The sequence below is a fragment of the Schistocerca gregaria genome, chromosome 8, assembly GCF_023897955.1.
Source record: "Schistocerca gregaria isolate iqSchGreg1 chromosome 8, iqSchGreg1.2, whole genome shotgun sequence".
Classification (NCBI taxonomy): Eukaryota; Metazoa; Arthropoda; class Insecta; order Orthoptera; family Acrididae; genus Schistocerca; species Schistocerca gregaria.
The window spans coordinates 436,107,636-436,123,021 of NC_064927.1; the positions used below are offsets into that span (position 1 = coordinate 436,107,636).

General features: G+C 39.9%; 1 protein-coding gene across 42 annotated transcripts in view; it reads right to left on the reverse strand.

The window, feature by feature from the left end:
* The window catches only part of LOC126283988 (eukaryotic translation initiation factor 4E transporter), a 246,923-nt gene that overhangs the window by 85,647 nt on the left and 145,890 nt on the right, over positions 1–15,386 (reverse strand). For all 42 annotated transcript variants that reach the window (XM_049982498.1, XM_049982522.1, XM_049982523.1 and 39 more), the window contains one exon: positions 10,825–11,013. In XM_049982498.1, the coding sequence (XP_049838455.1) occupies positions 10,825–11,013 (189 nt within the window). The remainder of the gene's footprint in view (positions 1–10,824; positions 11,014–15,386) is intronic.

The window sequence follows — 15,386 nt, forward strand, 5'->3', positions numbered from 1 at the left end:
CCAAAAGGCGCATGTAAGGGAATTTGTAGTTGGACAAAAAGACTTAGTTGAGACTTATAGGTTGTCCAATAAGCAAATGAAGCTATGTCAGAAGTTCAAGAGATACAGTGACCTGGTACATATAAGACGACTAGTGCATGCAAATGCAGTTGAATTTGAGTCTGTGACATCAGGAAAATCTTTGAAACTATCATGTGAGCCATCTCAAGCCATTTATAGAGTAAGTAGAAAGAATTACAGAGAGCTTGTATGGCGAAAGCAAAGTATATTGTATATAGTTGGCAATTAGGTTATTGCACTGAAGGGATATGTAGATGTATCAATATTTTCTGTGCTATTATAATGTTAAAAGAGGTACTACAGTGCATAGAAGGGCAGGATGTCCAGAGAGAGAAAATTAGGGTAGGTTTCTTGTGTAGATTATAGCAATGAGCACAGCAAGCTGAGTGTAAAATTTAAATGGTGTCTGGCGTTTTAAGATGTGCTATCTGTCCATGAAGGAATAAAGCAAAAATGATAACTGCGTTGTACTGCAAAAAATAAATAACTAAATTGGAAAGATGTGTGAATAGGTAAGTTTGTTACCCAACTGATGTGGAATGTATCAGCAGATAACATCAGCATCTTGATAATATTTTAGAACTACTTCATGAAATGAGAGTGTATTTTTCATGTTTAGCAGTGGAATCACAAATGAGTGACTCACTAGCAGCGTTTCGTAGTGACTCACAGGTGTGTTGTCCAAATATTATTTGTCTCCATTCAGAGAAATGAGAGTTCGCTAGCTGACCTGCTAAATGTGGTTACGCGAGAGCGCACCGTTCTTTGTATATGGAAGTGTTGTATTTATGCTGTTCAGAGAGACAGAAGAATTGTGTACACAGTGGCCAGTTCTGCGGAATACCATATAAGCACACCAAAATTATGCTAGAGTGACATAGCGTCATGAAATGGATGTGTAATAAGGCGATATCCACATGTAAAAATTAATAAAGGAAAGTACAAAATGCTATATGTTCAAAGCACATGACATCGTGATGATCAGTGATTTTATAAAATGTACTAAAATCTTTATATTTTCAGGTATCACTAATAAAATAGAATGTAACTTTAGTAACATAAAAGGAAGAGCAGGTAAATGTAATAGCAGCAGCTCTGGAGAAAGGACAGTGAAAGAAGGTTGTTACTGAGTAAAAACATGAAATAAGGTATGTGAGTGTGATTAAAGAAGCTATCAGTAATTTTGTACTAAACTTGCTATGTAGTTTGTGATTGTCCACAGGAAGCAAGTCTAAGCATGAAATGAAGAAGAGGTCCACCTAATCATTCATTTGTGTATGTTTGTGCAGACGTGCACTTTCTTGTTCACAGATATTCACAACGGAACCAAGAGGCACGAGATTGGACGATCTAGTGTTACCCAACGACAGTATAGTACTTTGAATAGGGTTTTAGTTAGACTAGTATGAAGATCCTACTGGCCAGTAGTTTAACTGTTGTTGTTGTTGTTGTTGTCGTCTTCAGTCCTGAGACTGGTTTGATGCAGCTCTCCATGCTACTCTGTCCTGTGCAAGCTGCTTCATCTCCCAGTACCTACTGCAACCTATATCATCCTGAATCTGCTTAGAGTATTTTCATCTGTTGGTCTCCCTCTACGATTTTTACCCTCCACGCTGCCCTCTAATGTTAAATTTGTGATCCCTTGATGCCTCAGGACATGTCCTACCAGCCGATCCCTCCTTCTAGTCAAGTTGTGCCACAGACTTCTCTTCTCCCCAATCCTATTCAATACCACCTCATTAGTTACGTGATCTATCCACCTTATCTTCAGAATTCTTCTGTAGCACCACATTTCGAAAGCTTCTATTCTCTTCTTGTCCAAACTAGTTATCGTCCATGTTTCACTTCCATACACGGCCACACTCCATACAAATACTTTCAGAAACGCTTTCCTTGCCATTGCCAGTCTACATTTCATATCCTCTCTACTTCGACCATCATCAGTTATTTTACTTCCTAAATAGCAAACCACCTTTACTATAAGTGTCTCATTTCCTAATCTAATTCCCTCAGCATCAACTGATTTGACTACATTTCATTATCCTTGTTTTCCTTTTGTTAATGTTCACCTTATATCCTCCTTTCAAGACACTGTCCATTCCTTTCAACTGCTCTTCCAGGTCCTTTGCTGTCTCTCTGACAGAATTACAATGTCATCGGCGAACCTCAAAGTTTTTACTTCTTCTCCATGAATTTTAATACATACTCCAAATTTTTCTTTGGTTTCCTTTACTGCTTGCTCAATATACAGATTGAATTACATCGGGGAGAGGCTACAACACTGTCTCACTCCTTTCCCAACCACTGCTTCCCTTTTATGCCCCTCAACTCTTAGGACTGCCATCTGGTTTCTGTACAAATTGTAAATAGCCTTTTGCTCTCTGTATTTTACCCCTGCCACCTTCAGAATTTGAAAGAGTATTCCAGTCAACATTGTCAAAAGCTTTCTCCAAGTCTACAAACGCTAGAAACGTAGGTTTGCCTCTTCTTAATCCTTCTTCTAATATAAGTCTTAAGGTCAGTATTGCCTCATGTGCTCCAACATTTCTACAGAATCCAAACTGATCTTCCCCGAGGTCCGCATCCACCAGTTTTTCCATTTGTCTGTAAAGAATTCGCGTTAGTATTTTGCAGCTGTGACTTATATAACTGATAGTTCGGTAATTTTCACATCTGTCAGCACCAGCTTTCTTTGGGATTGGAATTATTATATTCTTCTTGAAGTCTGAGGGTAATTCACCTGTCTCACACATCTTGCTCACCAGCTGGTAGAGTTTTGTCATGACTGGCTCTCCCAAGGCCGTCAGTAGTTCTAATGGAATGTTGTCTACTCCCAGGGCCTTGTTTCGACTCAGGTCTTTCAGTGCTCTGTCAAACTCTTCATGCAGTATCTTATCTCCCATTTTGTCTTCATCTACATCCTCTTCCATTTCCATAATATTGTCCTCAAGTATATCGCCCTTGATTAAACCCTCTATATACTACTTCCACCTTTCTGCCTTCCCTTCTTTCCTTAGAACTGGGTTTAACAAGTAGTATTTGCAATTATTAACATTGAGATGTGGTGATCATGATTCTACTGTTATGTTTATTTTTTGTAGATATACAGGTGCCAACACATATTTAATAATTAAATTACATAGGTTGAGGAATATGTTCTTTCATAATTAACATTAACTTTGTACAGGAAATACTGATCCGAATAATAAGAGTAAATAAGTGAGTGTGTAGGCTGATTGTACAACTAGAACAATAAATGTAAAGATAAATGAATACAGGCCTATATAATTTGTGTGTTATGTTTGTACAGTATTTGTGTTAATTGGAAACTAATTGTGTCTGCGTTCGGAAGAATGTGTAGCAAGGGACATTATTCCATGGTTTCGAGAATATGATTCACCTTCTGCTTTCACAAGCTTTGCAGGGAAGCCAGCGGTAGATGAAAGAGGTCTTCCATTTTAAGCGCCTGTGTCTGACGGTCAGTTCATTATCAGCTTTGTTGCTACAGATGGACTTGGTGTCTTTGCTTTCATGAGATTTTATAGTTAGAATCGTTAGGAAGACAGTATTAGATTATACTAGTCAGAGGACCGCTTTCTGCTGTACCAGTGTCTGACTGAGTTGTTTTTATATTCTGTGGCTGGAATAGTTCTGTAGCCACAGACATGTACAAGAAGCAACACTCCGACGCACCAGACAACACATATGGTGATATTGCCAATTGCTTCAGCTTATTAGGGCTATAAAGCTAAACAGCTGTGATCACATAACTTATTTCCACTGAGGCTGCACACCACTGTAGATCATCTTGGAAAATAGTGTCTTCTAGTGTTTGGTACGTAGGTGATGTCAGTCATCTCGCATTGTTTATATTAGATCGGGTAGCCATAAAAAGGGACAGATTTGGGCAATAGATCTCTAATATTAATTAGGAAATTCATTTGTGTATCTAGGTCCATTGGACATTTATATATTAACATTTTAATATATAAAGGGGTTGTAATCTACACTCATGCTCATAAATTAAGGATAATCGCAGAACGTGGCACTACACAAAACAGGTGCTAATAGCATAGGCACATAGGGAACACACACGGCACAGGTATGTAAGTCCACGGTATTGATAATAAGTTGAGAAAACCATCCCAAAACATGTTCTACAAGACGCCACTGTTTCCTATGCATGTACCCCGACATCAATATGGGATATGATCACCATGCACAAGTTCACAGGCCACACAACGAGCTGGCATACTCTGGTCAAGCAGCTGCTTGTGCATAGCCTCTCATTCTTGCACCAGTGCCTGTCTGAGCTCCTGAAGTGTCGTGGGGGTTTGAAGGCGTGCAGCGATAAGTCGACCGAGAGCATCCCAGACGTGCTTGATGGGGTTTAGGTCTGGTGAACAGGCAGGATACTCCATTGCCTGATATCTTCTGTTTCAAAGTAGTACTCCACGGTGGCAGTGCAGTGGGGGTGTGAATTATCAGTAGGAAGGTGGAACCCACTGTACCCCTGAAGAGGCAGACATACTGGTGCAAAATGATGTCCCGGTACACCTGACCTGTTACAGTTCCTCTGTCAAAGACATTCAGGGGTGTATGTGCACCAATCATAATCCTACCCACACCATCAACCACAACCTCCATACAACAGGTCCCTTTCAAGGACATTAAGTGGTTGGTATCTGGTTCCTGGTTCATGTCAGATGAAAACCTGGTGAGAATCACTGTTCAGACTATACCTGGACTCTTCGGTCAACATAATCTGGGACCACTGTTTGAATGACCATGTACTGTGTTCTTGACACCAGGCTTTACATGCTCTCCTGCGACCAGGGGTCAGTGGAATGCACCTTGCAGGTCTCTGGGCGAATAAACCTTGTCTGTTAAGTCGTCTGTAGACTGCGCGTATGGAGAAAACTGTTCCAATGGTTGCGGTAAGGTACTGAGCAAGGCTACCTGCAGTACTCAGAGGCCGTCTGCGGGCACTGATGGTGAGATATCAGTCATGTGGTGTTTTACACTGTGGGCGTCCCGTACTGTAGCACCTGGACATGTTTCCTGTCTGCTGGAATCGCTGCTATAAACTTGAGATCACACTTTGTGGCACACGGAGGGCCCATGCTATGACCTGCTGTGTTTGAGCAGCCTCCAGTCACCCTAGTATTCTACCCCTCATAACGTCATCCATGTGTGTTCTTTGAGCCATTTTTAACACACAGTCACCATTAGCATGTCTGAAAACATCTGTACAATTACTTGCTGCACCGTACTCTGACATGCACCAACACACCACCGTGCGACAACCGCAGGTCAAATGCACTGAATGGTCATACCCCGAGGTGATTTAAACCCACCAACTGTTTGAAGTTACTGGTTTTCTTAATCATTCATTTACGTGTACGTTGTAATTTGTATGTTGAAGAGCAAGGAGGGGAGAATATCACCATTAAGAGATACTAAGCTCTGCTTCAGGGGGTAGTCAGACAGGGCCAAATCTTCATTTTCGTGTTCATTATTTTCTGTTGTGCACATTCATTTTACACCCGCCTGGAGTACCATCTTGGAAAGCTGCCGGAGCAAGAGCTGGAAGCGAACACTAAGATTCAACAGGTAAGATGGACATGCCCCATACTGGCAATCAAAGGTGTCATTGAAGGAGGCATAGGATGGATGTTCATGCATGGCAGACTAACAGCACGCTTATCTGCTGAGGATAGAAACAGCAGTAGGACAGCGGCAGTTCGGTGGCTTCTGAATACGCTAGTGTAAAAGGTGTCCTGATGGTGGATAGTGTTGAGATGACGTAATATGGATGGACGCGCAAATGCATAAACTAAACACTAATTACTCTAGTTTTGAAGGGACAAGGGAATGGTGCAAACTGAGGAGGGTGGCTCAGTCTGCTTCCCAGGAAGTACCACTGAGGACACCTAGGACATTGAGGGACAGCGTAAAGCAGGCTACTAGGTAAGACATGTGGGATGACCAAGGAAGTTTCCTACTGAGCATGAGCCCCAAGGAATTCTATAGTTTCTAAAAACAGAAGGCCAACAGGCCCAACATATAAAGATGGTGGAAGAAACCAATTGTGCAACCAGGAATTCAGACAAAAGCTTTGTCAGTGGAAAAGTGAAAGCCACTGTCGATGCTTCACGAGTAGAGACAATCGGGACATCACCGAAGATGCCACTCAATTAGACTGGTACATGGAGAACTGCAACAGATGGCAAAATCTGTCAACGAAAATGATGCTGGATATGCCCTGCAGGAGACAGGCCATTACAGGGTTAATAGCAACACCAAATTGGATGACACTCTCAACAGAACGCTGAGGCACTCAGTTTCCGGGATAAATGTGTCAGACACCGCAAAACCCACATGTAAATTGCAAACTTTGTCTTTTAAAAATACCTGTAGAAAACAGGGCAGGCGGCCATGGAAACCCCATTTGTAGAGAGTACAGAGGATACCAGCCCTCCAGCAGATGTCTTAGGCTTTCTCAAAATTGGAGAACACAGCCACAGTCTGGTATTTCAACAGAAAAATATTTATGACATGGGTGGACAAAGTGATAAGACAGTCAACTGCAGAATGGCACCCTCTAAATACACACTGTGCAGTGGTTAGTAAATTGTGAGAGACTAGCCACCATACCAGCCGGGCATGGATCATACACATCACCCTGCAAACACAGTGGTGAGAGAAATGGGGTGGTAGCTACAAGAAAGGTGTTTGTCCTTATTGGGCTTAGGTACACATATACGATAGCTTCTCACTTTCAGGCAAGCGCTCCACCGACAGCTACTGAAGCACTACTCACGACCAAGCCTCACAGCTTCAATTCTGCCAGTACCTAGTCTCCTACCTTCCAAATTTCACAGAAAATCTTCTGTGAACTTTGCAGAACTGCCAAAGGTCCTGGGTTTGTCTTGGACTGACACACAGTTTGAAACTGCCAGGGAGTTCGATATTAGTGCACACATTGCTGAGGAGTTAAAATTTCATTCGGGGGTAAATGAAAAACTTTTAGCTACAGCACAGATCATAATTCATAGAAAAGTTAAGAGGTGGTCTTTATCCAGCAGTAGATGTAGAATGACAGACTAGAAATTTCTTCACTGATCACTTGAAAACACTGGAAAACATTGGAAGAAGAAAAAGAAAAAACTTTATAACACAATGTATAGAAATCTAGAAATCAGGAATTAGATATCATTAATGTGAGCAAAACTTACTTGTGTGAAAGTAAACTCAAGACAATTTATAGCTACAATACACAGGAATCACTGTACAGGCGTGAAATTACATTCATAAACCATTAAAGAGATTTTGATGCATCAACAGTGTGTGTTCTAGTATCATCCCATACAAAGTAACAGTAGATCTTTTCGTTAGTTGTTCATTCTCTGAATGAAAGGTTTTACTATTTTGTTCACTTAGATCTCAGAAGTTATTTGGTTGATGATCACTACAATAATTCATGTTCCACAAATTGCAAACCTTGATGTTTTCGGATGTGCAGGCCCTTTATTTAACTGGTGGTGATTTTCAGGGCTCCAATCTACATCTATAGTCTGCAAACCAATGTGAGGTTCATGGCAGAGGATACATCCTGTTGTACCACTATTAGGGTTTCTTCCATCCCATTCACGTATTGGGCATGGGAAGAATAATTGATTGATTGACTGAATGAATGCATCTGTGCATGCAATGATTATTCTAATTTTATCCTCATGATCCCTAGGTAAGCAACACGTATAAGGTTTTAGTACGTTTCGGAAGTCATCATTTAAGGCCGGTTCTTGAAACTTTGTTAATAGACTTTCTTGGTATAGTTTACAGTAACTCTGACACGCTCGCATGGATCAAACAAATCTTTGACCATTTGTGTTACCTTTGTCTGTATATATCTCCCCATTAGTCATATTTGGTACAGATCTCTCACACTTAAACAATGGAAAATCCAGGATGGAATGTAACAATACAAGAGAACGAAAGTTTCTACTTACCATATAGCAGAGATGCTGAGTCACGATAGACACAATAGAAAGACTCTCACAATCATATCTTTTGGCCATTAAGGCCTTTGTCAGCAGTACACACACACACACACACACACACACACACACACACACACACACACACACAGACACACACCAACAACAACTAGCACACCCATCTGCAGTCTCAGAGAGCTGAAACTGCGCGCGCCTGTGTGCACGCGCTCGCTCGCAAGTTGCGCATGCACGATTTTGCATGTGCGTGTCAACTGCTGACAAAGGCCTTAATGCCTGAAAGCTATGATTGTGTGAATCTTTTTGTTGTGCCTATCGCGACTCAGCATCTCAGCTATATGGCGAGTAGCAACTTTCCTTCTGTCATATTGTTACATTCTCTCACACTTAAGCAACATTCAAGTTCTGGTGACACAATTGATTTGTAAGCAATATCCTTTGTAGACGTATTGCTTTGTATGAGTTGGCTGATTCCAATAGTGACTCACTGATATAGTCTGAGTATATTTTTTTTTTGTTTTGTGATGTGCACAGTTTTACATTTCTGAAAATTATAACCAAATTGCCAATCTTTGAACCACTTTGAAATCTTATCAAGATCTGTCTAAATATTTATGTAGCTTCTTTCAGTCAGTACATCACAGGTAACTGCATCATCTGCAAGAAGTCAGAGTACTATTAATATTTTCTGCAGGGTCACTGATGTACAATATGAACAGCAGGCGTCCCAACATTCTCCCCTGGGGCACACATCAAATTACTTCTACGTCTGATGATGAATCTGGTCAAGGTAACACACACCACCACGCCACCGCTGCCCCCCCCCCCCCCCCCCCAAAAAAAATCAAAAAGTCCTCAATCCAGCCATAAATTTCAATTTCTACCCCATATGAACATACTCTTGACAGTAAGCATAGGTGTCATACTGAGTCAAATGATTTTCGGAACTCAAGGAATACTGCATCTACCCAACTGCCTTGACACAAAGCTTTCAGTATGTCATGTGAGTAAAGTGAGACAGTTTTCATGTGGTCAATGTTTTTGGAATCCAATGTTTAAGTTTCTGCGAACTCATACATCCCAATAAATGCAGCCAAGGTTCATCAGAAAAAAAGGCACTTTACAATGAATGTCTCATCCCACATAGGTACCAGCGACCAGCACAAGTGTCTTAACTTGTCAATAAAAGCACACCGATCTTAGGTACTAAAGGTGTGGAAAGTTTTACTCAGCTTTCTTTCAAAAACCATTTGTAACATGTTTAACTATTCTAAGACTGATATTCCACCTGCCACATTTGACAACGGAGCAATGTATCTTTCAGTGACTGGTGTCTGCCCATAAAGACCACCCATTTGTGTCTGTGAAACACCTTATATGTCAGTACACAATTTATTTTAAGGGAGTATTACACTAACACCTGTCACTAAAACTGTTTCCTGCCAGACTGAGGCCTTAAGCTTTGTCAAAATAATGCTGTATAGGCACACGTGACCCATCCAACAACTTTAGCCAGTCTCTCTCTCTCTCTCTCTCTCTCTCTCTCTCTCTCTCTCTCTGTGTGTGTGTGTGTGTGTGTGTGTGTGTGTGTGTGTCTGTCTGTGTGTGTGTGTGTGTGTGCTACTTGAATTTAAAGTGTTACTGTCTAGTGCAAACATTTCATAGCAATACACATATGGAGTATTGAAGACATCTGGGAAAGCTTAGTGTTTATCAAGCTTTCACTGTAGATCAAAGTAATTATCTGCTTTACAGTAGATTCCATATAAAAATTGGGTAAACAGTAAATAAAAATTTAATGTGTGATTCAATGTGCCAAGTGAGAGAACTTAAACCTTTAAATGTCCAGACATATTAAAGATCTGTGTGCAGAACCAGGACTATAACCCTGTCGAGTGCACAGTTTTAATTTGTCGGGACCGTCCGTATCAGCACACTATTCACTGCAAAGTGAAAAGTTTATTACGAGTACTTTAAGCTTTTCCTTTGCGGGGAAATAACCTACCTCCTGAGCATTCCTCGGGCATTATAAGCTTGATTTTAACAGTACCTATCCTTCATACTCAATAGCTACTCTTACTTACATGTTGGGCTACCAGCCCTTAGAGGGGGGTGGGGAATAATAGCAGAAAAACTTTATAGAAAACCAGTTTCAAACAAACTTGGGCACACAGTTCTCTCAAGTTCAATTCAGCAAAGATTTCTGGCAGTGGTACTTCTGTTTTTTAACACAGACAAATTTTAATTTCTATTTTAATAAGGCCTCATGAAGATACTTCTTAAATATGAAATATGTAATTTAGAAATAGCTTCTGATGCACGATGTTCTTAAGCAAGAATCATATTACTTATTTCCTGCAAGCAATAATTATAAAGGTAATATCAATTAAAAACATAGAATTGTATGTAAACACTGCAAGGGAGAGAATGAGTCTTTTACTTAGTAACAGCATCTGCTATTATCAAAATCTGATTCATTGACTGCCACTTAAAACTAGACCCTTCTCTTTCAGAGGTATTACCAACGGAAGTATCCAAGCTCAACTTATAACCTGTTTTACAGCTCACCAAGACAGAGTGAAGCTATGAAAAGATATGCAAATTGTGTCTGAATCAGCTAGTGTGTAAGTGAATTGTCAACTGTGGCACACCGTCTTTGATTGAGTGCTGGTCATGCACACTGTTTTAACCTGCTAGTTTCATAATGAGACACACACAACTTATACACTGACAACTAATTTATTACCTGTTGAACTTGAAGCAATTTCATAACCAAATCCTTGGGGATTTGCATCTGCTGTTGCTGCTGAGAGATATTAGTAGTTTGCTTGTTTTGGGAGTTAGTATTCTCCAGGCCTCCTACCATATTCACAGAATGATCAGGAATTGATGTCTGGCGACTAACTTGCCTATTTTGTTGAGAGTTTTTCAGCATCTGCAACCAGAATAATTTATCTTATTAATAACATGGTACCTTCTATATACGATGTTTCATATACCACCTCTAAAATCATAGTTTTAACATCTGCCAAAAGTTGTGTACATAATTTATCATAAAGGAGAGGATATTTGGTGAATTTGATGGACTGAACATCATTACATACAGAACAGGGAAATAATGAACTTCATTGCAAAAATTTTATGCTACAATACAACTTCTTATAAAATTATATAATGTGTAAAACCTTGTCTCTGAACAAATAACTACTGTATCACTGGAAGCTTGCTAGAAGTCAAGATTTACTTTCGAAGGCTTTAAACATGCCAAGGGCAAGAGAGACCGAACTAAAGCAACCAGATAGGTTTATGGAGTTGTGCTATATAAAGTGCTCTTAGTTTGCGTTACATTTCATGCGAAAAATGACATCCAATGTATTCTAAACTTCAGAAATTCTAATAAACTTTAACTACATCCCTACAATATACATGAAAATTTATTAACTAATATCATCCTCAGTGACCTGAATATCTGAACAATCAAAATTAAAAATCAGTTTGAATTAATAACATTTTTGAAAATTAAACACAAAGATAAGGTGCACATAATGGCATGAAAGTATGAAAACGACGGAACGGCTAACAGTACTTACCTTAATGTGGTGGCCTTCCAATACTGCCAATACACATTTTAAAATGTGAACACTATCTGTCACTTCTGTACCTAGAAGTTCCTTTTTCCTGAAGGAAAGGGATAAGTTTGGAAAATACAAAAATAAAAGGAGCAGTTCACTGTATCTTTGTCATTTTGTATATGTACGACATCAATACAAGACCCCACAGCTCTCCATGTTACTGATGACATGTCAAACAGTATTTAAAACAAGGGTTTGGTAGAAAAGTCATGGTATGGTTGGCTGGAAGACCCCCAAAGAGCACGTTCAGCCTACTAATTGGAATGGTTTTTTCTATTGTGTGTGATGTTTCTGTTGGCTGATGATAGGATGATGAAACCCAGTGCTGGAACATAGCCTGCTCCTCTCTAAGCGGACCACAGAGGGCTTTAATGTCTCAACTGATGGATGAATCACCAGCAGTATTACATGCTCCTCTCCCTGAGTGTGTGTGGGAAATTGAATTCAATGTAGCACACTGGTGCCAAGACTGACGAACAGAGACTGTCAACACCATTCCTCGCCTTTGCCAGAATGGCAAAGGAAAGCAGCCAACACCACGACATACCCAAGCAGTTACCCATCCTAGCACTGGCCACACCTGACTTTGCGTAACTTCAGTGATCTTATGAGAAACAGTGTTAAACAACCCAAGGCTATTAGCAAGGGTTAGATGTGAAGTGCTTAATGTGACAACCAAAGAAAATGATAAATGTGTAATTCTGAGTTAAGATGCATTACATTTTAAGTTAAGGTGGTTAAATTCTCACAATTTATTTTGCATGATAACATGGTAGACCTAGTGTCCAAATAATTGAGACTTGTCAAAGGAATGAAACAGTCACAGCTCCCAAATTAATGGTCATCATAACCACAAGGCACATAGCACCATTAAAATTCCATCCCACAGTTAACATAAAATTTGTTATTTGGGTTTAGACTTTTGGAAGTTGAATAATTTATACCTCTATTGTATGAAGCTTCACATCACAAATGGAGATTCTTGTTGCAAGTTTCATTATTGCAACATTGTAATATCTTGGGAGGAATAAAAATAAACTCAGCTGCGATAATCACTTGCCCTATAGTACAGGTGTTCAATAACAGAAAGGTACATACGGAAGAACTGCAACAGGATAGCTCAACTTTTCTTCACTGTGCATACGTGCAGGGGGGGGGGGGGGGGGGGGGGGCGCAGAGATACAGCTATGAGAGGGAATACACCAAGTAAGAACAGGAACAAAGCACTAGAGTGAGATCATCCAAATGCAGGCATGTTTAACATTTAGAACAGAATATTGGGACTGATGGGATACACTGGAGGGAGACAAGAACAGCCTTAAAGATTCATTAACTCATATCTATTAACTAAACTGAGGATGCCAAAGTGAAGTAATGAGAAGCTTGAGGATGACGAATAAACATGATGGAAGTAAGAGCCACAGATGAGTGGAGGATAAGGATTAACAATGACAAACAAGATGAGTTACTGAATATAGGATTTAATGGAAGGACAATTCTACCTGTACAATACAAAAGGCTGTTTGGGATGGTGGAGTGAGGAGGAGCCAGAAAGTCTAGATTGTAAGGCAGCCAACAATGTTAGTGAAAACAAGGCCCTGTGCATATATTGTGTGGCAACAAGGATTCTGTTGCTGATATTAAAGTGTGTGCTTCTAAACCAGTTTACCATAGAAAATTCAATTATGTAAACAAAACAAAATATCAATGTCAGGGATAGTTTTTATGTTTTTATCTACACACACACACACACACACACACACACACACACACACACACACACACACACACACACACACACACACACTAGAGAAATATGGGTATCTTGGGAGTTTTGGCTGACAAGTAAACATCTGTCATATTACTGAACACAGTTGAACTTTTAAGTTCGTGTGGTTAAAGATTTAGCCTGGTACTGAAAGTAAATGGATTGCTTTTACATATACATTTTTCTAGTTCTCTATAGGTATATTACTGAAGAGGTATTCTTAAATTTTCAACAGTCATAAAGTAAGCACATAAACATTACTTTGGAGGAGAGGTAGGAGACCAAGCTAAAGAATGGGTACCACATTTCTGTTGTTCTACATGTTACTGCAAACTAATTCATTGGTGGAAATGTAAAGAGAATGTGGCATTGTTCGCTGTGCCCACGGTGTTGAGAGCACCCAAGGACCACGTTACTGACTTATTTCTGTCTAACGAAAATTCAAGGTTTTACAAACAAATCTAGGAGGCACATTGCTTACCCAGATATGCCTTCAGTGAGAATGCCAGTGCAGCATTCTGACAGCCTTCCAGTACCTTCAAGAGCTCCAGGTCAAATTAGGAGTGACAGTCAAGAAAGTAGTACTAAAGAAATCACAGATGATGATCCTTTATATCATTCCACAAGCGAGTCATTGCCACAATTGTTAACACAAGCAGATTTAAATGATTTAGTACGTGATCTAGGACTAAGTGAACGAAAGGTGCAACTACTTGGCTTAAGATTACAAGAGTAAAATCTACTTCACCAAAGTACGAAAATCAGTGTGCTCAGGCACAGAGAACATGCCTTTATTTCCTATTTTGCAACTGACGGAGCACTGACATTTTACAATGACATTGCTGGCCTAATGAAAGTGCTGAACTTCACCTATATTTCACAGTAGTAGAGACTTTTTCATAGATGTGTCAAAACCAAGTCTCAAGGGTGCTTTGCTCCATAATGGAAATAAAATACCTTGTGTTCCAGTAGCTTATGCCAGTTTGACCAAAGCTAATAACGAATTCATACAAAGGATGCTAAATTCATTACAATCCAATGAATACAAATGGAAAATATGTGCAGATTTCGAAGTAATTGCTATGGTACTGGGAATGCAAAAAGGCTACATGAAGTATGGCCGTTTTCTTTGCAAGTTGGATAGTCGAGACAGAAATTCGCACTACATGGAAAAGAAATGGTCTAGATGGAAGTGCAAAGTTGGCGAAAATGTTCAACATGAAAGTCTGGTAGCTCCTGAAGATGTACTACTTCCACTGCTTCACATCAAACTTGGACTAATAAAACAATTTGCAAAGGCCTTGGAAGCAATGGGCAGTGGGTTTGCATATCTAGCTACCAGATTCCCCCCTTATTTCAGCTGCAAAAATGAATGAAGGTGTATTTGTGGGCCCACAAATCATGGAACTGCAGAAAGATGCAAATTTTGAAGCACATTTAACTGACAAAGGAAAGACCGAATGGGACTGTTTCGAAATGGTGTCAGAAAACTTCCTAGGAAGAAGAGCTACTAACTACAAAGCAATGGTGAATAACATGATCAAAGCATATCGATATCTGGGTTGAAATAAGTCGTTGAAGGTACATATGATGGACTCTCATCTGGTTTACTTCACAGAGAGTAGTTCTGACATATCGAATGAACATTGTGATAGGATCCATAAAGACATTTCTACCGTAGAAAGGCGTTATGATGGGAAGTGAGTACCTTCTATGAGGTGTGACAAAATAATGAGACATTTTCTTTGCAAGTTGTGGCAACCAAGCAGGCTTGCATAGGCACAATATCTTTGACCTTTGTCTATGAGCTGCTTCTAGTCCAAACGGTACATTGATTCAAGAGCTCAGTCGTGAGTTGTGCTGTAATAAATTTATATGCGTTTGTCTCTCTCATCATGGAAAAGGAAC